Here is a 24290-nt window from a genome sequence, read left to right on the forward strand (position 1 = left end):
GATACACACCAGTTGTCACAACTGGAGGTGCTGTAGGGATCTAGTGGAGAGAGGCCAGGGATGCTGCTAGACATCATAGAACTCAGAGAACAGTAGCCCTCAGCAAAGTGTTCCCTAGTCCAGGATGTTAATAGCACTGAGGTTGAAAATCCCTGTTTAATCCTGAAGGTAGGAATTCGTAGTGTATGCTCATCTTCCAGAAGAGAGCATCGCAAGCCTGGAGAAAGCATAGCTTCTCATGCTGCAGATCTCTGCTTGTAACCATTACACCTTTTAGGGAGGAAGGGTTTATTCGTTTTCAAGATGAATGTATACATGCCTTCTAGAAGCCTCCAAAGGGGAAATTCGGTGCTTAGTGGAAGCAGAACAGTGAAGGCATGGGCTCAGCCAGTCAGAGCAGATTGTCTTGAGGACAGCAGCAGGGTATTAGATCCCTCCTGTGCCAGGCAGCCAGTAGTGACCCTTGTGACATTGCTGGATGAGGGGAGGCCCAGAACCCTAAGCCAGAGTGGTCATGCTGGGACAGCCTTCATCTGCCAATAATCACAGAAGTGTCTTCTAATATTATAACAACTGGTTCTGAGGACCCCTCAAACATATAATTACACAAGTCTCATTGCTTTAGATGAGGCCATATTAGAATTGTGAAAAGTGAAATTATCTTAAGAAGAAATATTGAGTAAATATCAGTATGGTGAGCAGTCAATATGGTAAAGTCTTAGAGTGTGGCACAAGTCTTTGACAGGGGAACACTTGATCCTTGATGACCCTGGAGAGCAGGGGCGACAGGAGTCCCTCCTCCTACACTGAGCCTATGGCAGCACTGGCACGGGAGCTGGGCAGCACATGCTGGGTGACGGAAGTGGCTTTACCATATCGTCCATCAGCACAGTGGCATGGGGTGTGAGGGTGATGATACCTGTAATGTCAAATACATGCCAACTCTCCTAGGCCATGTCTAGTAGCATATTACCATAAGAGGGCCATGCCTGTTTTCAGCCTCTAGCCTTTGCCCAGCTTTGGTCTCTCCCTGAACTCCAGGGAATCTTCCATCTAATGTCCCCCCAGAGCATGGATGGAGAATGAGCCCTCCCCAGGGTGGGATTCCCCTCCTTCATTATGACCACTGATGTCACAAACAATTCAGTATCAGCCCTGGTCCCTGGGTTCTGAGTGAATAGGCCACAACCTCTATAGGAGATGGGTTCCCAAACCAAGTCTTTGTAAGAGTTTGTGACGGGACTTGATTCTGTATCTCTCAGCACAGTTCTGCAAGTGCCAAAGGAGTCCACCACCCTCAGCATCATAATTTAAATGTGACTATCACCCTGTATTCTTGGCCTCCCACAAACATTTTCTTCTGCCTTGTTTTTCTCTCGAGCCAGTTGCAGTTCAATAGTCATTCAAGTCACAATGTCTGGAAAGAGAATAAAAACTTGTTTTATGTAGCCCATAGCATAGTATGCTGAAGAGAGAGTAGCCTCTTCCAAAACCTGTCAGAAGAATGTAATCTGTTTGCAGGAATAAGTTATATTCAATGGGTAGGTGTTTTCGTGCTTCAAATTAATATCTGTCCTTTAAAAGAACAGATGTTTAGCTGTACATGTGGGCAGCCGACGTGAGCAGGCACACCACGATGTTCCAAGTGAAGGGATGAGAGACAGCGTGGCTCCACGGCCAAGTAACCCACGCCCCCTCTCCACTCTGCCTCAGTGACTTCACTGTGCCTCAGAAGCCCACTCCTGGTCTCCTGAGCAAATGCAGGGAAGCAGCCTTTCCTAGAACAATAGATAGAACCTCCCAGAGGGAGGTCCTCAGACCGGTAGCTTCATTGCCCAGGCGCTGGTTAGAAACAGAATCCCAGCCTCCATCCACCCACTGGAGAGGAATCTGCATGCTAAGAAGACCTCAGCTGATTCCTAGGCACAGTGAGGTCTAAGCATGTGGACCCCCTTAATGGTTCTTTAGTGGATCTCTTGCATGTTATTCTCACTTATTTCTGTATTATACTTTCTAGCTTGTGTATGTTCTTTGAGGGCAAGCATTGTCTTATTTTTTTAGACCTATTTAGCATGTGGGTGTATTTCTTTAACATCTTGAATTTAATTTAGACTCATTTTATGGCCACCAGGGAAGTAAAAACGACAGGATGGGAAGAGAAGCGAGTGCCTCGGGACTCTGAAGTCTGGCATACTTAACTCTTCCATTTTCCAGCTGGAGTATTTCCTCAAAGCCTCAGTTTCCTTAACTAGAAAATGCACAGCATAATAACTACCTTGTAGGTTAGTTTTAAGGACCCAATGAGATCGAGCATATAAAGCAATTAGCATAATGTTAATTGGTTCACAGTGAGTTCTCAATAAATGTTAGCTACTATTATATTAATTATCATTTAATCCAGTAAATCCTATACATATTGTAATCCCAAAAAGAATCCATCCCTCACAGTTTTTCAATTAACCTTATGATTCTCCACTGGGGTTCATTGTGCTCTCTGGGCGATGTGTAGCAATGTCAAGAGGCACTCGATTGTCATGAGTTCAGGGGAGGCCAGGGATGCTGCCAATTGTCCTCCAGTACACAAGCAGCCCCCACAGCAGAATAAGATCCAGCCCCAAATGTCAGCATTGCCAATGCTGAAAAACCCTCTATCCCCCACAAAGGGACTGGGGTGAACAAAGGAACCATTGGTTCTTGAGGATTTAGGTACCTCCATCTATGTGTTCTCACAAATATTAATGTCGAGCCTTTTGTCAGAACTCATCAACCAGGAGCCAAATCATTTCCTTTGGAAGAGAACCACATACTGGAAAGTCTGATGTAGCCCGATTAACCTATTAAAGGTCATAAAACAATAACATTTACATTGCACATTTCATTCTTTAATATCAAAGAGAGCAAGGTTCTTTGAAATGTAAAACATCATAAAGGAAAGAAAAGTGCCTGCAACCCCCCCACCCTCCACCCAAGCACAAGGTCATTGTATAAATAACTCTGGTCCCCTTATTAATTCTACTCCATTTTAGAATATGCAGAGAGGCCACAGTTGTTGGGGGAGGTGAGTAGAGGCCAAAGAAGGCTGGACTTTCGCTGCCCGTGCCTGAGGTCAGACAGATAGCTGTGGTCCACATTTCAAAATAAATGCTGGAAATGGAGCCCAATAAATATCTTAAAGCTGGGAGGAAAACCAAGCATGAGACCCCTGTCTCTCATTTCCTCTTTTCCTGGGGAAATCAGAGGTGCCGTAAGAGCTCGGAGTACGCACGTGTTTCCAGGTCCTACTGCAAAAATCAGGGCGAGGAGGCAAGTGTTCAGCTCTATTCCCACTGTGAACCGCTTTAAGCAGACACCAATTTACACCTCATTGTTAAGAGTAACATTTTTCCACAAGTGAGACCACATTTACATCTTTTGTAATTAAGCTAAAGAAATAAGAAATAAAGACTTTTCCCCCACCACAAATCATGAAGTAAACATTTTATGTTAAGTGGGATCAAATGCTGAAATACATGGAGAAGAATAAAAAAAAAAAAATACCGAACCTCAGCAGCTCCTTTAGCTGCCTCCTTCTCTGGGCTGGGCTGATGGTCTTGCCTGGTGGTGGTTTGGTTTTGAAAAAGGCCAAGAATGACTAACCGAAGCGGTTGAGTTGCTGGTGGGTGGGGACGAGCATTGCTATTAGGCAGCACGGGAGGTTGCCAGCTTTTCTGAAAGCAGGGCCCATGACAGTGAACTAGCGGGTGATCCCAGGCATTCAGGGGACAACATCCGTCAGCAGGAATTCAAAACCTCAATCACATCCAGCCCTGCATCTCTGCATACCTGGCTTGTGGGCAATTTTCATTTTTAGGAAAATGGAGCATAGAGAACAGTATATTAAGAGACTGAAGAGACCAACATCCTTTATTCCCCACACAGGAGGATCTAATTGGGCGAAGAGTCATTTTCCACCTAACAATAGAGTTTGCATGGCCGCTATAAACAATACAGTTACTGAGCCAGATAATAAATAATTGCAGAGCAACGGGGAAAATGAGGTGTAGGCAAGGAAGAAAATGGATAGTTTGGGATGAGATGTGCACAAAGATTGAGGCAGTGAGGTGATGGGAAGTCATCCCAGGTCACGTCTGTTCTGCACTAACTAAGGTAAATTATTGGCTGCACACCTGTGCTGCAAGCTGGCACCCAGGCTGTGCCTTTGTGAGATGGACTTTTTCACAAAGTGAAGTGTTCAAATGGAAGCTTGTGGCTGGTGCGAGGCCAACTTTGTGATCAGTCCAGTCAGGTGCTAGCTTTTCAGAAAATGGTGGCAAGCCCTGGAAGATGTGTGTTTGTGGAGCATAAATGCACACACATCCTGTCCCTGGGCGCTCGCCCAGGTCCTGTAATGGTGCTATTGAATGTGTATTCTGAACCCCGACATGAGCAGGAAAAGAAAAAGCCTCAGATATATTTTGCTTTATTTTTAAGTTTTTCTTGAAACAGGTACAAGCAGCCACCAAACTTTGTCTTCCAAAAAAAGGACCAGCTTTGCCCCTTGGCTGTGCTTTCTGCCTAGACCACTTGATTTTCCTATTCACGCAGGTTTGGACAGGGTCCTCTTCTTCCCCTGGGTTCCTCTTTAGCCTGTCCAGGGTGGTGATTCAGGTATGGAGTAAGTGCACTTTGCCTTTATTAAGGTTCTCACCACCTGCTAGAGAGACTCCCAGATAAAGTACTTCCCCAAGGAACCTTCTTGACCTCTTTTCTTGACCGCAAGGCTACTTCTGTGTTCTATCAATTGATGTCCCATCACTTTGGAATTTGCTGTGTGTGTCCTATCAGAGTCGCTACTCTGAGCACTGTCACTGAGTACAGAAACCAGCCAGCTCCAGATGCATTAACCCAGCAGCATTCATTTAATTTAGCAAATACTGATTGTCTATCCTCTTCTATCAGGCCTGGTTCTAAGTATTGCTGAACTAAACAAATTACTTTATCTTCTTGGGGTTTATATTCTGGTAAATAGATTAGGCCATGATCAGAATAAGCCAACTACCTGGTAAATTAGAAGTGTTAAATTCACAGGAGAAAAAAGAGAAGGGAGTATAAGGGACTTGGGGTGACAGGGTGATACAGACTTAGCTAGGATTAATTTTTTGCTGGGAAAAAAATCAAGTGAGAATGATTTGTGTTCACAAGGAAGAAAGAACTTTCTGGGCAGTGTAGCTATTGGGGAGAGAGTGAGTGGGAGATTATCTGGACTTAGATCTGATACTCAGGGAGTAAGGGGAAAACAAAGCATGGCAGGTCTGAACGTCGGAAAAACTTCAGATTTGATGCTAGGGAGACGAAGAACTCTTGAAGTGTGTGAGCAGTGGAGTAAGATTATTTGGTTGATACAGGTTTCCTCTACTATTAGAAAGTAGAATGTTCATATTTGACATGATTTGGTAGGTTGCTTTGGGGATCTGAGAGCCCTGTTACCATGTATTTATAGGTAAATATTTTTACACATTCCAAGACTCCAAGAATAACCTACCAAATCATATAAATAGGGACATTCTACTTCGGGATATCATAAAATGAATCACTCTGAATGCAGAATGGAGAAAAATCAGGAGGCTGTATCTGTTATCTTTCCTAGATAATACACTACACCAAAACTTGGTGGCTTGAAGCAAGAGTCATTTACTATCATTCACATTTGAGTTTGTTGGCTTAGCTGGGCAGTTCTGCTGGACTTGCCTGTGTTCACTTACACAGTTAGATGTGCCAGGTGCACCATGCACAGTCTGGGCTCCATGAAGTGGTTTTACTGCTTGTCTTTCATACTGTCTTTCACCCTCCAAGAGACCATACAAGGCTTTATTTTATGGGGGAGGCACCCTTCCACAAGGTGAGTCCTCATGTGCAAATGCTTGTCCTTCCTTATAAGGTCCCAATTATGTCCCAATGGCCACAGAAGTCTCAAAGCCAATCTCCAAATTAGCGTGACAGAGGACTGCATCCAAGTGTGGGCTCAGGAAGGCAGGGTATGCTGGAAGTCCTTAGTGTAGCCATCAGCCACTGAAGCCCAAAGTGGAAATCACAGAGAGAAATTAAGAGGTTCTACAATAATCCAGAAAAGAAACAATTGCACCAGAGTGATGATAATGGAAGTTTTTAGAAGTATCTAGATTCTGGTTGTATTTTGAAAGATGACCTAATTTTTATTCTCAGCACTTGGGTAAAGATATTAAGGTCCTAGGGATGGGTGATGTTCTTATTATGCATGAGATGATGTCACAATAAAGTAATAAAGTAAATGAGGTCAGAGATAGGTTTCCTTTATTGCCAATAATTATTCAATGAGTTTTCTGAACAGTTGTAAACTTAGTAATTCACTTAGTGCTGTGACTGTACACGGCACCCTGTCAATATCATCATCAGCTAATATTTATTGAGCATCTTCGAGTACATGGTATTGCACTCAAAGCAGCAGAGGTGAGCTGCATTAATTCTTCCAGCCAATGCAGGAATATTGAGTGGTTTATTGCCTCACTCTATTAATTGGCACCCCAGCAACCTCAAGGAAAGTACTCAGCTTCCAGAATGCAATTCCTTCTTCTCTTGGAGTAGATTTAGCTTTAGTAAACTCAGATTGCAGTAAAGACAAGACAGGATTCTCTGTCTTTATGAATATGCTAATTTGTATTACTCTTATGATCAGAATCTGGGGGCTGTTAGTCCCATTACCTGGATGGGGAAGTGGAGGCAGATAGTCATTAAAATGATTTGGCCAATGCCCCATACGGAGATGGTGGTAAGTCTGGGATGGAAATATAGGCACTTTTTCCACTGCACTATACTGCCTCCCAGTGGTACATGTTATTCCCGGTTCCTCTCACACAGATACACAGCCATAAAAACTCCACCTAAAAAGATTTTGCAGGCTTCTCTGTTCTTCAAGGAAATCTGTACCATACTGTTCTTTGACATCTGCATAGCCTAATCACTGGAAAAGTGGTTTGTTTGTTGTTGTTTTTTAAGCCCCTTATTACAGAGGATTTGTCAGCTGTTAAAATCACCACTTTTTTGTGTTAGTTAAATTCTCATCAGAAAGATGTTGTTGCTTTCAAAGTATATCTAGAGATTTAGGAACGAGCACATGAAATAAACTATTTAATTGCAATCCCTGCTTTCAATTCCTTCTGGAAACGGTTACTCAATAGCGATTGTTCAGATACATCATGATTTTTGAGAGAGCTAGATCTTCTTCTTATGAAAGAGTTAAATTTGGAAACGAGGTGTGGAAGGGGGCAGTTGAAATGCAAAATTTATTTGTATGTCTGGAAAGCAGCACCATTAAATGTCACGCACTCTGAGACGCACTTGAGTGTGCACCCTCCAGAATGTCTGTTTGTTGTAATTCCATCGCATTACATATTTTAGAGCCTATCTCGTCCTTGCAGCTTCCAGAGCTTTTCAGATATTCAACATCAGAAATTGCACTGTTTTATACTGGATTTTACAAATAGCAACCAGATTATTGTAAAACAGAACTATCTGATAAGTCAGGTTGTGAATTGCTTTTGTGATTGTCATGGGTAAGTGTATTGAAGAAACTGGCAAACAGTGCACTACTCTGGTTACTGTAAAAATAAAACCTGTGGCCGTGAATGCGTCCTCCCGATGAATACATTCAAGGCTGTGATCACTGCAACTTCTGGTTGGATGCTTTCAAATGTTCCGTATTGAAAAACATCAGTAACAAGAACCCAATCGTCCACCAAAGCCTGTATTCAACTCAGTGGAGAGGAAGGCAAATTCTTACTTAGAGTTTCATTGAGGCCAACTCTATTCCGTCCACCATGGGAAGCAAAGATTTGAGGTCCCCTGTTGATTTGCTTTCCATTTTTTGCTTTATGATTAGGTGCCTGCTACTTTGGTTTTCACTTTAAACGGGATGTTCAAATCACTATGCAAAATAGAAATGGAAAGCACACAGGATCGACTTCTGTTTAGCAGACAAAAAAGCAAAGTGCCAGAATGTGGTCATTAACGTAAGCAACTTTATAAGTGAAATAATTTGTTTTAATTGGCAGAATAAGATCTGATAAAATATTCTATAAACTAATTTCAGAAAACTATTTATATCCCTAACCTTTAATCCTATTATACACGCAGTGCAATTTTGGAAACAGATATGAAAATGGCCCTGAATTATCTCATCTTTACAAATAAGAAGGATACACTGAGGACTTTTCCGTGACTTCAGTGATTATGTCCTTTGTGTTTATTTTGAGGAAATAATTTTTCTTTTTGAAAAACAGTAATTGACAGAAAATTTCAGTAGTTTGACTCTCCACTGAATCCAGAGAAAAGCACTGTGAGGTTAAAACATCTTTCCTAATTTCTTTTTGTTCAAGGAGTAAGGCAGATTAGGGTGAGGTGTTCTCTAAGTGTTTTTCCCAACTTACCTCCCATCCAAAGGAGAAATAAATGCCCCAGGAGGTTAAGTGTGAATCAGGCTTGAAATGACTCCATCCATGAGACCCTAAGGAACCAGGAAACCCTCCCTCTAAGGGTGAGTTCCTGGTGGGTCAACACATGCAGACTTCCAATTAATGTGTAAATAATTGGGAGGAAATGATATTTCAGAGGGCAGTTGCTAATTCTTCCTACCATATTTATTATTATAAGAAACTTGATTTGTTGGAATGAGTGAATGTTGCCCCTGACTTGATATTCAGCATGTGCTCAAAAATTTATATACTGAACTGCATAAATGAATGGCCTTTTAAACCACCTAATAGGTGAAAAAGCTTTTTAAAAAAATCTATGCATTTTGACTATTACTCTGGTCACATTATAATAATAATTTCTAAAGATCAGGGACTGTATTGTGAACTCTTTCACACAATTTCTGAATGATAGACTTTTATATGTAGTAGCTCTTTCAGTATAAAGACCAAAATCAACATTTTTTTTTAAATTAAGCACACTGTATACTGGAATAGGAATAGCAATCTATATTAAATGAATGAACAAAAAAAAGACAGTTCCTACCACTTTTAGGAAACTTAAAATCTACATGACAAAGGTACACCATGGCGTATGTGTACCTAGAAATATTAGAAGAATAACAGTCCACCAATGATGTGCAATATCCAAAGGCAGGACAAGATTAATTTAGAAAATATATATAATAAAGTGTTTTAGGCAGTGGTGCTTTGAAATTAGAGAAAAAAAGCATTCACCGTGAGCCAATATAATCTAGAAAGGATTCTTTGAGGATTAAATACTCTATGTTGAACAAAGGATAGCTTACAATGAACAAATTTCATGTAAAAGAATATATAGAGGTAGCTGAGTACAAGATCTGTTTAGATTTATATTAACCAGTTCAATGGGAATTAAAAAATCACTAGAAAGAGATAGCAATAGGGGAATCATTGAGTGACACCATTCACTCATTAATTTACAAAAAAACATATTAAGTGCGCACCCACTACCTGTTAAGTCACTGATCTAGGTGCTAGGAAGGCAGCAATGAGTACCCACCAACATATCCTGATTTCACGAAGTTTATGCAAATATCAAAAGACTGGTACAAGATGAAAAGAGTTTTTGTTACCATTGATTTTTCTGTGTGAAGTGGATGGAACATTTCTCTTCTTAGTTCTATAGGCTTTCACATAGTCACAGGCAGACACCATGGTGTATGTAGGCATGCGTGTGTGTGTGTGTACACATTTAATATATAACATATATTAAGTAAAACAGTGGCTCAACTTGTGGAAAATTCAACAACACTGTTTATCATCATGATCCCTGAAAAACAAAATATTGGCTCACTGAATCTTTTTATATTATTCCAGGTTGTTTTATTGTTATATAAACTTAACCAGAAAGAAAATATGAGAATATAATTATTACATTCATTTTAAAAGAAAGAATTAAAGGTGACCGAATACCTACCAGGGGTATTTGAGTGGTTAACCTGAAAGGATGACTTGGAGCTAGTAACCTCCATTTGTCCCTGCATGCAAGGGGTGGCCTGAGGGGCATATCTTCAAGCAGTATACAAATGCCAGCTCACACGAGGAATCAAATCGATGAGTATCACTTTCCTCACTTTTTTGCAGAAAACTTCATGTGTTTCTATCTGGTTTCCTCATTCATATGTAATCTTTGTCTTTTATATTATTTGGTATAATTACGATGTTTTTCGTAGAAAGGATGATGAAACCATTTCCTCAAAAAACTGTGTCACTGAATTTAAATATGGTTAAAAATTTTAATCTCCCATGAGCACAGATGATCAGGCAGTCAACAAACATTTACTGAGTAAGCAAGCTATTTTGTTTAAAGATTTATGGAAGATACTAAAGATGCAGAGATGTTTAAAACATGAATATTGCTTTCTCTCTTTCTCAGTCTATAACATAATTGGTAAAATGGAGCACAAACCTGAAAACCCAAATAATAACATACCAACAGTGTAGATTGAGTCATAAATGAAAATAACTGGCATTTGTTTCTTGTATGATGCTGAGTAATTAATTTCGCTACTCCTATTTCATATTCTATAAAATGGTTCTAATAACAGCCACTTTGTAGGGTGTGGTGAGGTTTAAAAATCAGAGGCAAAGATAAGTCCCTGTCATTTAATATGCCCTCTTATTATTACTAAATATTCTTTATCATGTAGGTACAAGCTGTATACTAGCTATTGTCCTAATCATGTTCCATTTATCAGTTAATTAAATTTACTCCTCACGGTATTTTACAGATGAAGAGAGTGAGGTAGAAAGAGGAGAGGGATTTGGCCACTTTACCATAATTAAGAAGCACATTTTAGGGTCAGAGTTTGGACCTAGGACCAACATCACAGCTGAGTTAGTCATTATCAGACCAAAGGCTACTATGATTAAAATGGTTTCATCGCTGTCAGTTTGGGAAGGTCAAGAAAGTCCGTGTGGAGGACATGGGACAATTCCTGATCTTAGATGAAGTGATGGGAATTAAGTGGGTGTGATGAGGACAAGAGAACATTTTAAAGAAAACAAAAATGTGCATGAGGCTGTAGAAGGGATGTTTGTGGATCAGACTGGGGGACGTGCGCACATCTGCGAGGGAGTGAGTGAGTGAATATTTTTATGGATAGGTTGGTGTCAGACATCAGAGGTGAATGAATATGAGGCAAAAAAAGCTGCACTTTATTCTCTATGGAATCCTGAATCTCTGATGATTTTTAAGCTGGTACATAAGATAATGAAATAAAACAGACTTTCAATTGACCAATCAATAACTATTGGGAATGGATGTCATTCAGAGTGGCATTTTAAGAAGGTTATTCTGACTTGTGAAGGATGAATTGGAGAAGAATAGAAAACCTCTTAAAATGGTTGTTTTCAATAGCTGTGTCATGACAGTTGGGAGACATGTCACAACTAACAAGGTGCTAATAGTAAAGTATTGGTTTGCCGAAGATTAGTTGCTTTGTCCATTAGAGTAGATTCAAGGTCATTCCTAGAATATTGTCACTCTCCTCCACTTAGATTCCCAATGCTCTCTTGAAAGCAGGAAAGTGGTGCTATCTGATTCAATCTTTAGCAGAAACCTAGGGATGGGTGGCTGCCTGTAGTCACCCTTTATATGTTACTGCACAGAAAAGTAGAGCATGGACGAAGGCTGCACAAAAGGGTTATTGCTATAGTCCAGGCAAAGGAACGCATGTCGAAAGGGTATGACGAGTCTGGAAATAATAATATGAAATGACCTGGGGGTGGTATTGACAGTCACTGATAATGGAATGACAAATGAGAAAGGAGTCCTGAATGACTCCATGCTTTCTACCCTTCACCCAGTTGAAAGAATTGCTGTGAAGGCATATCCTTGAGTTTGGTGATGGAATTTGTTGAGTTATAAGCATGTTATCTAAGTGGAAAGACCCAGAACACAGTTTGAATAACTATAGCTTATAAGGAAGGTCAAAATGGGGAAAAAAATCATTGTGAGTCATCTATTTTGAGGTGATAAAATATTGTCTCTCTTTTTAATTTAAAAAATCTGTTGGACAGATTTCCTAAGCGTTAACATTTATGAAGCATTCGCTCTGTGCTAAGAACAGAATCACAGCAATGCATGTGTTCTTTATTACTAACCACAGCCCTATGAAACAGGTAATATTATCACACCCATTCTAAGATGAGGAAACAGTCACAGAGAGGCTAAGTAACTTGGCCAAGCTCACACAGCAAACAGGTGATGGAGCTGGGATTCTATCCCAGACTGCTTGATTCTAAAATCTGAGCCTTTCCTCCACATACTCCATGTGAACATACAGCTCTCCTGCAAAGAAATCAGTCTTGTAAAAGCTATACTAGTAAAAAAATGTAATTGATCCAGGCTACCTTTAGCACACAGGTGTAGTCAAAGGGCCCTGCTCGCTCAAAATGTCTTAAGAACGAATCATAAATATCAAACTATAAATGATGCCCACTCAGGTTCCCAACACTCAGCAGCCGGGAAAAGAAGCAACCGCACTAATAACCATTTACAGCCTAAAAAATGTCTTGGTCGCCGTGGTTCCTTTTCCCCCTTCCTTGACTATATTTGCTGATTCTGTTCAGTAAGCCCCACGCCCCTCCTCTGCTTTTATTGCAGTGAAATAGTTGTATTCTTGTTACAGGGTCTTTATTTTTATTGGCAGAAAATTCTCAGTCTACTTACTCCCTTGTATAAAGTTAATTTTAACTATAGAACCTATATCAATAATGTCATTTAAAGGAGGCTGCTTCCAATACACTCTGCAAAATGTCTGCTGAGAATTCCGGATCTCCTGGGGCACCGCCTCCCGAGCTTCCTTTCCCTCCTCCATCTGAGCACTCTCTGTTCTCTGGCCAGCTGCCTTCTGTTCAGCCCCTGCATGTTCTCCAGTCCCTGTTCTGTCTTAATGATAAGTAGGGTTTCATCTGGATCCCATTGGGGGGAGTGAGGTGTTTTGTTTTGTTTTTTTAATTTGGGTCCAAACAAAAAATGTACCTTTTAGGCAAACCACAGAATTTATGATACTTTGAGTTTAACAAGATGAAGTCAGCTCTCTTTGGCTACTGCCATGTGGCCAGGGTGGAGGAAGAAGGTGTCATTCTTGGACCAGTTCTCTTTCTGTCTGGTACCTTCCACGGGGACTCCAAAATGCCAGATGCCCGGGGTTATGGATGATATATTGTTGGGATGCACTGTAGCTGATGTGAAATGATTGTTTTGTTTCTTTGTCTTTTACTTTTTTTTTCGTAATTATGATGTTAATAAGTAGGACACATGGGATTTACCTTCTGTTAGAGAATTGCTTCCTTTCAGAAAGGTGGTCAGTCAGAATGGGTGTGTCCTCTCCCTGCTGGCTTACTACTGAGTTAGCTCAGGTTACCATGGAAAGCAAGCTGCTATTTTCACTAATAATTTAACTTATACCAAATATTTGACCTTGGAATCAGCAATTTACATCCTTGTAAAAGAGGTCACTTAGGGCATTTCACTGTGTAATCCTAGCCCCCATGTGGCGGCAGAGGAGTAAAAAGGGAACAAAGCTGGTGAAACACCATTTGAAACCATCTGAATTAGGAAATCATTTCTCTTCGACTTTGTTTTAAAAATGGAACCTACTTTAAAATGGTCCAGGAAGGCAGAAGGATGCAGTAAGAGTATGTAGAAATAGTGCCTCAAAAGCTCTGTTCCAGGGGACTGGAGGAACGTGCCTGTTACCACATTTGGAGGGAACCAGAAAGAATTTAGGTTTTCACTTTCCTCACTGCCTCTTTTCCAACACCTTTCCTTTAAACCTCTCGCCTGCCCTTTTATTTTGCGTCAATTAATAAAACTAATGGAGAGAAAGCACCTTTCAAACTTTAACCAGGAAACACAGGTTTTGCAAATGTGGGCTTGATTTTGGTGTGGGCTTTTGCTGTTAAAGACAATTATCAGGACGAAGCATTTGTATCTTCTTTTGTTTCCCCATGGCAGTTTGTCAGCAGTTATGATAAGTAGAGTTCCATCTGCCAGTAAAACTACGTTGCAAATTGCCGTAGAAATTAGCAGCTTTCATTTTTGCCTACATAAATAAATATGCGAAATAAATTGCACATAAATGCATCCTAAAAAATCACAGGTACACGGCACAGTTAAATGCCAATCAGACCAAACCAGAGACACATTGCGATGATCTCAGTTTTCAAACCTGGAAGATACACGAATGTGTTTCTAAATGAGAGAGGCAGTGTATCATGCTGCTGAGATAAAAACAGAAGCTGCCAGACACGCTGCACTGTGGCTTTATTCTCAGAATCCTTTGCCTGAAACCAGCTCTATCTTTCCTCCGTGTTCTCTTCTCTTCTTTCTCTCTCTCTCTCTCTCTCTCTCTCTCTCTCTCTCTCTCTCTCTCTCTCCCCCTCCCTCCCTCTCTCCATCCCTCCCTCCCTCTCTCCTTGCTGTCTTTCCCTTGCTCATTGTTCTCTCTCTCCTGCCTTTGATGCACATACGTTGTCACATTCCATTGACTCTCCACTCTTCTCTGTTCTTACACTCAAGCCTAGCGGTGCTTTCGCCAGGCAGCGGCAGCCTCTCCTACGAGTTTGAGTCATGTGTGCAGCCCAGTTTGATCGAGCGTTCCTTTTCTGCCTTTTCACTCTTACAAAAGATTAAAAGGTGGCGTCACATTGCTCCCCTGTTCCTTCCCGCAGGAGGGACTTAAAAGGGACAACAAAACTAATCACTTTCAATAAGCATTTTCTTGTTGGGGGCGAAAGAGAGAAAAAAAAGGCTGGGGGGTGGATTTAGCGGTGTAATTTGAGACCGGTGGTGAGGATTGGGGCGAGCTAGAGATGCTGCCCGCTGCTAACAAGGGAAGGAAGCCTTCAGCTGAGACAGGTAAGAGCGCCCATCGGAGGGTCTGACCGAGTGGCTTAGTTAAATCTCTGTTTTCACCGTTTTGTAATTGAGAAAGGCATCCGCAGCACAAGCCGATTTTTCAGTCGGCTTCCTTTTGTTTAACATAGAAAGTACCTGTATTAATTTTGATGAATTAGAGCATGCAGCAAATTCAATTGAAAATAGATTTGTATAGTAAATGCATTTACACTGAATGATTTCGCCTCCGTTTTATTTAAAGGGAGAGATGAGGAAGATGATTTTGATCAGAATAGCACTTTGCATTACGCTAAATTCTAAACAGCTAACGGGGGGAAATAATCCAATGGATCCTGTTTTTGAACTCCAGGACTTAAACCCTGGCCAAAGCTGGCATTTATTTTTTTTTTTCTTCTAACTGAACTTCTGATGCCTTATAATAATTTTTCATCGGAGGTTTAAGCGAAGGTAGAGTTTATTGAAGTCTAGCTGCTGGGGTGTGTTTGCTTTGGATTTTGTGGGTGAAGCGCTTCTTCTATCTGCTTAGCCTGTGTCAGGTTAATGTTTCACAAATAGAGATTCGGTGTTGTCCCAAATGACATATGAAGTTAAAACATCAGGTAAGGGCACGTTTTCGAAAAGGATCCCGTAAATAATTGGGATAACTGAATTATGACAGTTTGAAATCAGCATTAACTCTGGAGGTGCTGTTTGGTGAGCCTCCCTGTATTTTAAGTGGCTCAGTAATGAAGGGGGCTAATTATTAATCTCAAGTTGGAACTTTGCGTTACAACCCTATATACGGAATACCTTGGACTTCTAGTGACGGTGGCTTGGAGGAATCTGTTCCTTTTGTGCACTATGAATGAGAGTTGTGGATAATATTTGATGGCATTTCTCCTTTAAAGAGCTTTGGGCTGAAGCTTAGAAGGCTCACATCTATTTCAACATTGAACAAACACAAAATGCAGTATGTTGTAGTTCTCCCAGTGTTTGATTGTTGTTGCTGCTGCTGTTTTAAAGTTTTGATAATTTGTTTCTTACCTCAGTTTTCATAGATTTTGTGTACCTTGCCTCCACCACTATGATTTTTTGCTGGTATGAATGAACTGAGATTTGAGAATGCAAAAAAAAAAAAAAAATCTAAACAGCCAGAGTTGTTAATTTAAGGATGACAGATATACAAATTATATTCAGGTTTTACCTAGGATGTTACCTACAATATTTGAATTAATTTTTCAGTAATTTTTGTGGATGGGAAAATCTGAATATTAAAAGTACAAAATGCTCTTAAAAGAATTACTTCTGGATGAAATATAGAAAGGTGACTTTAATGCCTTTACAAGATTTGGTCCTAAAAAGAACTGTTCACTGTGGCATTGTTGAGTTCAGCAATCTCGCGTTTAAGAGGAGATTTATGTATCTATTTGTTGATGAGATTTTTTTCTTCTTCCCAAGTTTGCACATTGCACTTGCTTCTCAGTAGCTTACTCTGACATGTCGCGTGTAGCTAGATAGACCTTCTAGTGCGTTTTGTGGGTGCAGCCCTTGAGGCTGATTTTATGAGGGCATCAGGAGCTGCTGAATTTGGGCAAGTAGAACACTAAACAGGTGATGTTCTCACCACACCTCTTCATGGAGAGATCATCCCCAATGCAAGTTCCCTAGGGAAGCCCCCACACAGGTGTGGGGAAACTTAATTTTTCCTATCATGGTTAGAAGAACTGACAACAATGTTGACAACGGCAAAGAAACTGCTGTAGAATGTTTGATGTAATCACGCTGACGGTAGCATAGTGAGTTTTTAAAATCACATCACATGTAGTTTTTCTTGTTTCAACTTAAGAAACTTTGCAGCATCTTGAAGTAACTCTCCTCAAATTCTATCCACGTTTCTATGTTCCTTGCATAAAATCTTTTCTCTGGCTCTCACTGTACTGTCCTATTGAGTGCTACCCTGTCGTGATAAGGATGATTATTTCTTAAATAAGTGACAAGTGTTGAGAAGATGGCCCAGGAGAAATATTGTCTGCATTATATGTGCATTTAAATTGTATTTATGAAAAGACTTCTTCAAGGTGAGGAGATGATAAATTTGGAGTTGCAGCTGAGCTATTTGTATCACTGAACCACTATCCTAACGAGCTAAATAGAGCTAAAGTAGGCAGAAATCATGCCATTGTGAACTGGGTGGTAGTTTAGCTTGCAATTTTTAATCAGATGGTAACCAAAACTATCCTTACTCAAACTATCTGATTCATATAAATAGCATTTTTCTGACTTTTCCAGTAGATGTTGCTGGAGAGCAAAGAAAAGATCATTTTTTTATAGGGAAAAAAAAAGAAATGCAGTACACTTAGAAAAAAGCCAAGAAAAAGATCCTTCTCCTCAAACTCCGCTGATAGCATTTTGCATAATTTGCTAATTAATGAATTATATTGAATCATTACCTTTTATGATGTTCTATAGAAAGCTATTAAAACTTGAGTTAGAGTTTAAAATTATGAGATTATTCTCTTTAGTCCCTATATAGAATATCTGTTTGCTGTTTTCCGTTTTTAAAAAATCAAGTTAACTGCACATTACTATTCAGAACATTTCATCCCTGAATGCTGAAACCCTTTAACATGCAAATATGATGTCAGAGGAAGAACTGAAATAGAATACCCTGAGAAGAGTAATGATCAAACACATTATAAAAATATGCACCAGTTGCCAACATGTAATGAAATATTAAGAAATTAAAAGCATGCAACCTCTAAAGTAATAGAATTTCATTGCTCTGAGACTGTTTTCCCACTGAATATTAAGTGCTTAATAGATCTATCCGTAAAAAAACAATCGAAAACCTACATGGTTTGTCACTGAAGTTCTTTCATTATATGATTTTGAAAAATTAGCCCAATAGGATTTTCCTCAGACTGGGAAATGTAATTAGCATTGGATATTAAGTGCCAGATTTCCAAAGCAAGAGCTAGGAGGCTTGATGGAGGAGATAGGAATGCAAAGAGCAAGCATCCACGCTAGCAGCTGAGGGGACCCACACTGGAACTACTCTGTTGGTAATCACGCTGATAAAATGACAAAGGCATCCCAGGGGAGCCCAGGATTCTAGTACCCAGACATGTACTGATGCAATTTCAAGCAACCAGTGACCTCTATCTATGGGAATATTTATTTTTCGAAATGATCGATTAAATGATTTCAATTGTGAAAGAGAAGTGTATATGTATTTTTTTTTCCCAAGGCGGGGCGGGAGTGGGGGGGGGGGGCTTGGATGTACAAAAGCCTGTTCAGAGAGGGCAAGAGCATAACTTATGTGGTAGTGTTTCGGGGTTTTCTTAAATACTCCAAGCTCCTTTGTGGTGAATTTTTCTTTTGCATTGAAGACCTTCTTTGTCAGTTTTCATTCCTGAGGTGTGAAATGCTCCATAGGATGTTTTGATTTAACACCCAATTTATTTCTCTTTTCTGGGAGGAAAAAAAGCTTATATTTAGAAGGCCTGAGTGTCAGCTACTCTGATTTTGTAATTAGCACTGTAAGTCCACTGGGGTAAGGATGTTCCAATTTTTGGTTGTTGTGGCTTTGATTCAAATACATATTTTTGTATTTTTGTATTTTGCTTGACCTATAGTGGTCTTTTTTGTTACTCCATCTTTAAATAAGAAAAGCTTTATTACTTGGCGGGAGATTTTGGTTTCTTTTTCTACTTTATTTATAGCTCACTTTTTGGCGTTCTCTTATTTAATGATAGCTATTAAGCGTTCGCTCTATGCAGAGCACCCAGAGTGAAATGTGGCAAATGATACCTGTAACAATAATGACAACAAATGTCTGTTCTTTTGCTGAGAACCTTAGGAAGGTGGGAGATGTGAACCACACCTGCAGAATTGCCTAGCGGGTTAAAATGTGAGTCTTCATGCCTTTCTTAGGCGAGCAGAAAAGAAAAGGTTACTTCTGTTTATGGAAATCCTGAGGATGGTAGCCTTCAAATTAGGAGGATATGGTAAATAATAAAAATAATCCTTATGAGCAGAGTTAGATGGATTTATGAAAAACAATGCAAAAAAAAAACCAAATAACTACTTTCGTCAAGACTTGAATCACAAGTCAAGAAATTTAATAGCCACTGTAGAGATACGACCAGGCAGCCAATAGAGGGGTTTACTTGGTATGGGGGTGGGGGAATAGTGAGATTATGGGTCTCTACTGTGCCCCCCCACACTCACACAAGATGTTGAAATGCCTCCCAAGGAGTCCTCTGTTTTCCCATTTTAAATTATGGTCTCAAGAAGCTGATGTAACTAGTGGGATTTTGCTTTAGCTTTCTGGGATGTTGTTGAAAAAACAGTGAGAACTTCTAGTTTAGAGGCTAGAAGCCAGTGAATAATCTACAGCATTAGCCTAGACAGAGGTGATAAGGTTGAGAAACACTGTTGAGGGGAGGGAGAATGGCCATGAGAAACACCTTCCTATTATAATTATTGCAATTTCTTGTGTGTACTGTAGATGTCATGGCCTCATTAGGCAGGGATTTTGTGTCTATGCATTTGTGTTCATAAGAAAAGCCTTCACCATTCATCAGAAATGAGAGGTGTGGTTTAGAAGGTATGGTATTCTCTCCATACTATTTGGATATTATCATTGTTACATTCATCTCCCATTTCCTGACATTGATTAAGATGGATTTGTGTGATCTTTAAGGGTTTTCATCTCTCTGAAAAGGTATATACTTTATTTATGGGAATTAATTGCCTCCATGTCAGTTACTGTCTATAAACCTTGACTAACTTACCTTGAACTCTTGATGTCTGGCTATTTGACTGACAGCCTCAGCTATGGTCACTTTACTTACTCTATAATGGAAGTTGATATAGTAACATATAAAATGTTTTCTTGCAGCCAATAGACTCCATAATGAATAGGAGCGAGAGTAATTATTAGCACAATTAAGTAAGTGGAATGCCAGCCTTTTCCTCAGAAATTGATTTAGTCAGCCTGCTCAGGGGGGGCAGGGTTGCCAAATTCACCTTGGAACCAAGCTATAGATGAGTGTCTTGCCTTGTCTTCCAACCACTTTGATTTGATTTGTTCCATTTACTTTTTCCAAGCTTTTCATCTTCCCACCATTTTAATGCAATCAGAGATGGGGGGCTGCCCATGACATTCACACTTGACATTATCAAACACAAAAGGCATCACTCATACACTTGACTGCATTACAATGCAAGGGAAAAAAATAGATCCCAAAGGCTTAGAAATTATTGTTTCGTACCTTGAATGTAGGTGGATTTTTTTTTCTGTTTCCTCCAACCTGCCTCATTTGACTGGTTTGCTTCTGTGTGTTTGCAGAGAGTTCTGAAAACCCCAGAAAAATCAGCACTCCAAACCCATAATGTACACATCCTTATGTTCACCGGAGGAGGTGCATTAATAGGATGGAAATTTACAACTCTGTTATCGTTTGTTATTTGCTAGGCATCAGCCATATTTTGATGGAGTACCAAAGTTGAGCCCTGCAGAAAGCTGTTTTTTCACCATTTAGTTTAATTATTCTGACAGTCAGACAGTCCTGGCCACACCTTTTCCAGATTCACACATCTGTGGTCATTTCAGTCTGTCTGGTTTTGCTGGGTAGACCAGAAAACTGTTGAGCCCACAGCATCCTGTGTTTATTTACCCTTGAAATCTTTGTGTGTTGGGGCTGAGGGGAGGTGATGGTGGGGCTCTGAAAGTTAGTATAAATGTGTCTTGTTTACAATTCTGAACCTTGTAGACAAAGACAATTTACATCCCTCCCACACCCTACGTGTATGGCCACACTTGTGAGCTGAACAGATAGTATCAGACGGTAGTGAATTGCCTCGGTAGTATTACATCAGGCATCAAGATCGCTGTAGAACAGCTAGCTACATGGTTTCCTCAGGTTTAATATACTTCTGCAGCCTTGTACTTGGGAAGAATTTCTGTAATTGGAGACAATCTAGCAAGGAGAACTTTTTAAGCCATTGGAGGCCAAAAAAAAAGTTTTTGAGAAATGTGAGTTTATGGGCTTGAAAATGAATGGATTACAAATTTCTCTTAACTGGACAGAATCATAATTGCCTATGTAGCACAGTCCTGATGATCCAGGTTTTGAATTTCCAGCATTGGGGATTATCCAGATTTCTTCTCTGACTTTCCTATCTTCTCTCTAACTACCTGATGTGAATCATTTATCTAATCACTGGCACCTCTGTTAATGGCTTGCAAGGGTATATTTGAGCAGCAAAATCCAAACCAGTGAATTATCCTTCAGAAAAGCTCATTACATCAAAAGTCTGAGTAGGTAGGTTTTTGAAACTATTCACTAAAATTGACTAAATTTCATTTGGAGGGCATCCCTCTTTCTATTTACGTGGTAATTTACTGTGGATGTTAATAGACTGATATCTTACCCACATGTTTAAGTGACAAGAAGTAAATCAGCCTGAATGATGTCTAGTAACTGTTTTCATTGCCATAGTTATATGTATATATATCATTCTTCCTTATCACCTAGACCTCCACTGTGAATAGGCTATTTTAATGTTGTGCCTAGCTTGGATCAAGCAGCTGTACCTACTGCAGGTGATGAGAGTTCCAGTTAGCTTGGTCTTCTAGCATCCAATGCAAAAGTGGATTATTGGTGCCCTAACCCTACTGAGTTATTCTCTAGTTCCATTCCTATCCCATTTTCATCATCAGCTGGCTGTCAGTCTATCCTGATAAACTGTTGCTTGGGATTTGTCCCCCTGGCAGGCTTCAGAGTCCCAGAAGACTTTAAAGCCTCTCGTATACCAGAATTGGGCTGAAATGGTGAAAGGATAGAGAGTTTGGCTGACTTTCCCTTGGAGATTGTAATCACGGAATAGGCACAGACATTGCCAGTGACATCTGACTTTGCAGAACTGGGCTCAGTATTCCATCTACCGAATATCACTACAGAATCAGAATTTGATTTCCTTTCCTATTCTTATACATCAGTTATGGCTCAGGCATTTTCAAAATCTTGTGGCCATATCTGCCACTCTGTATCAATGTCTTATCAAATAATACACTCTTCTCTTATACCCTCTTTATTTGACAAACATGTCTATAAATAATTGGCTGCCCTGCAAGGTGCCTAATCAAACTTCACAAGATATTTCTATTTCTAACTCTTGTGTAATGTAATGTAAGTGATAAAGTATATACTATGTAATATAGTTGCACAAATACATAGAGGGCAAAATGTATTATTACTCTCTTGATATGAAAAATATTCTCTTTCCACTTGATTCAAATTGAGTTTATTCAAAGACAATTACTTGAAGCTTTAAAATATTGAAGTGTAGTGTTTGATGTCATAATGGCTGATAGTTTTTAATCCATATTTTAAATTATTATTTGAATAGTAATATGGTACACAAAACTGAAAATGGAAAACCTGAGTATCTAATAGACAAACTGATAAATCTAGCCATGAATTCTGAGTACATAGGAAATGTTTCATCATTATGTGGGTACGCACATGTATATGTGCATATATACTCATATATTTACATTCAAGGCACTCCCTTTAGGTATGGTTACTATGTATTGTGTGTTTATTTCTATCTCTGTCTCTATAAATTATATATGTCAATATTTGTCTCTATAGCTATATTCAAGAAGAGAGAATGGGTGCATTCCTAATAAGATAAAATGTGGATATATTCCTGATAAGATATTGTAGTTTTTTCAGCTGACAGTGTTACTTTCCCACAACCTTCCATGCCATGTGCTAGTTACCAGGGTTGCCAAGATTAACCAGATATAACTCTTAAGCTGTTCATGACCTAGCCCTACATTAGCAATTAGTTTAATGTTGCATGTTTGGCTCATGGATATATTAACATAGGAAACCTTGATAGAAAAAAAATGCAAAGGTTACAAAGTCACCTGGCCCTCTTTAGGTACGTCTGTACTTGACAGGTTTTGCCTGGTAGGAAAAGGATTGGAAAAGAAATAGAGCAAGTGCAAGTATCATTTTGACGAAGAAGATTCTCATAGAAAGTGATCAAGTCCCAACAAAAAATAAATAGGGCTTTATGGAAACACCAGACCCTCTAACAAATTAATAAATTAATTTATTTATTAATCAATTTCCCTTGATTATTGGCAAGTCACAGATCAAAGACAGGGCCAGTTTGTCTGATACTCACTATACCATGAGTTCTGTACCACACGAGAAACGCGAAATGCTGTCAGCTTGCTTAATATCAAACATGCATGTATAAGGTTTTGTTTGAAAATGTATGCAAAAACCTGCATCTATTCTCTAAAATGAAATGGGCGGATGTGGTTAAAGTTCTTCTCAGGCCACATGGCATTTGTGACGTATATGTTTTATGTGTTTGTAAATGCATATCTATGTGATTTATATACACATACATATAGTCTCTAGAGGTCAGTAGAATGTAAGAAATGGGCAAGCATTCACATCTAGATGGGACCTAGAGATTCTGGGGGCCATTTTTCAAATGATAAAATGGTGATAGTTGACTAATGATGTTAGGAACTAAATATCATTAATCAGTGTTAACAAAAAAAGTCATGTCACTCTTGTTCCTGAAATGAATCTAATCTATTTGTTTTAAGCAAATTTCAGATAAATGAACATTTACATGGCAAGAATCTTGACAGAAACCCAAGCTGTAATTACTTTATTATGGTTTATTATAAGACTTACTCTCCAGAACCATTTTTGAAGATATTTTTAATGTTACCAGAACAAAGTAGTTAATTGTTTTTAAACACTTGTCTTTTACATCCAAAATACTATTTCTATTTTAGCTGCCAATTCAGTCTCTTCAGCACTAGAAATGAGTGATTTGATGATTTACAAGCTGTAATTCTATTTGTTGTTATGAGCTAAATGTCCCTGATGTTGGAAAATATATGAGAAATTTATGATTTATATATAAAGCTAAAATTGTTGATATTTCAGAAAATAGCTGCACAGTTGAGCATGTTAAGTTTTTCTCTAGAAAAGTTGTGCACAAATGGTATAAAAAATGATGGCATATAAATATGAACTATTTGACAGTAGAGTTGCCAGTGCCTCTTACATACCATCCTGTACAGTCAGGCTTTAGATCTTGGCTGACTTGAGAAAGAATGATTATCATTTAGTTTAGGTTGCAGGCCATGAATCAGAACTTAATGTGGCTTGCACTCATTAATATCACTCATATTTGCAACAAATCTATCTATAATCTATTCCCATATTTGACTATTTTCACCATTGTGGATTGCTTTTTTATCTCAGTTTTCTCCATGTTAAATCCTAAACCAGGGTGGCAAACAGAAAACCCTGGAGGGAAACAGTCACCAAAAAATAATATGAGGTGATGGGGACAGTGAAGAAGGCATTGTC

The 24290-nt window shown here is 39.3% G+C and overlaps 1 protein-coding gene across 6 annotated transcripts in view; it reads left to right on the forward strand.

The window, feature by feature from the left end:
- The window catches only part of TENM2 (teneurin transmembrane protein 2), a gene marked incomplete at its 5' end in the record, with an annotated part of 889116 nt that overhangs the window by 244236 nt on the left and 620590 nt on the right, over positions 1–24290 (forward strand). For 2 of the 6 annotated variants that reach the window (XM_084243835.1, XM_084243836.1), the window contains one exon: positions 14847–14892. The exons of the other annotated variants lie outside the window; for them this stretch is intronic. In XM_084243835.1, the coding sequence (XP_084099961.1) occupies positions 14847–14892 (46 nt within the window). Of the gene's footprint in view, positions 1–14846; positions 14893–24290 lie in introns of those variants that run through there. 6 annotated transcript variants of the gene reach the window in all.

This window comes from Talpa europaea, assembly GCF_964194135.1.
Source record: "Talpa europaea genome assembly, chromosome: 9".
In the NCBI taxonomy this organism is placed as follows: domain Eukaryota; kingdom Metazoa; phylum Chordata; class Mammalia; order Eulipotyphla; family Talpidae; genus Talpa; species Talpa europaea.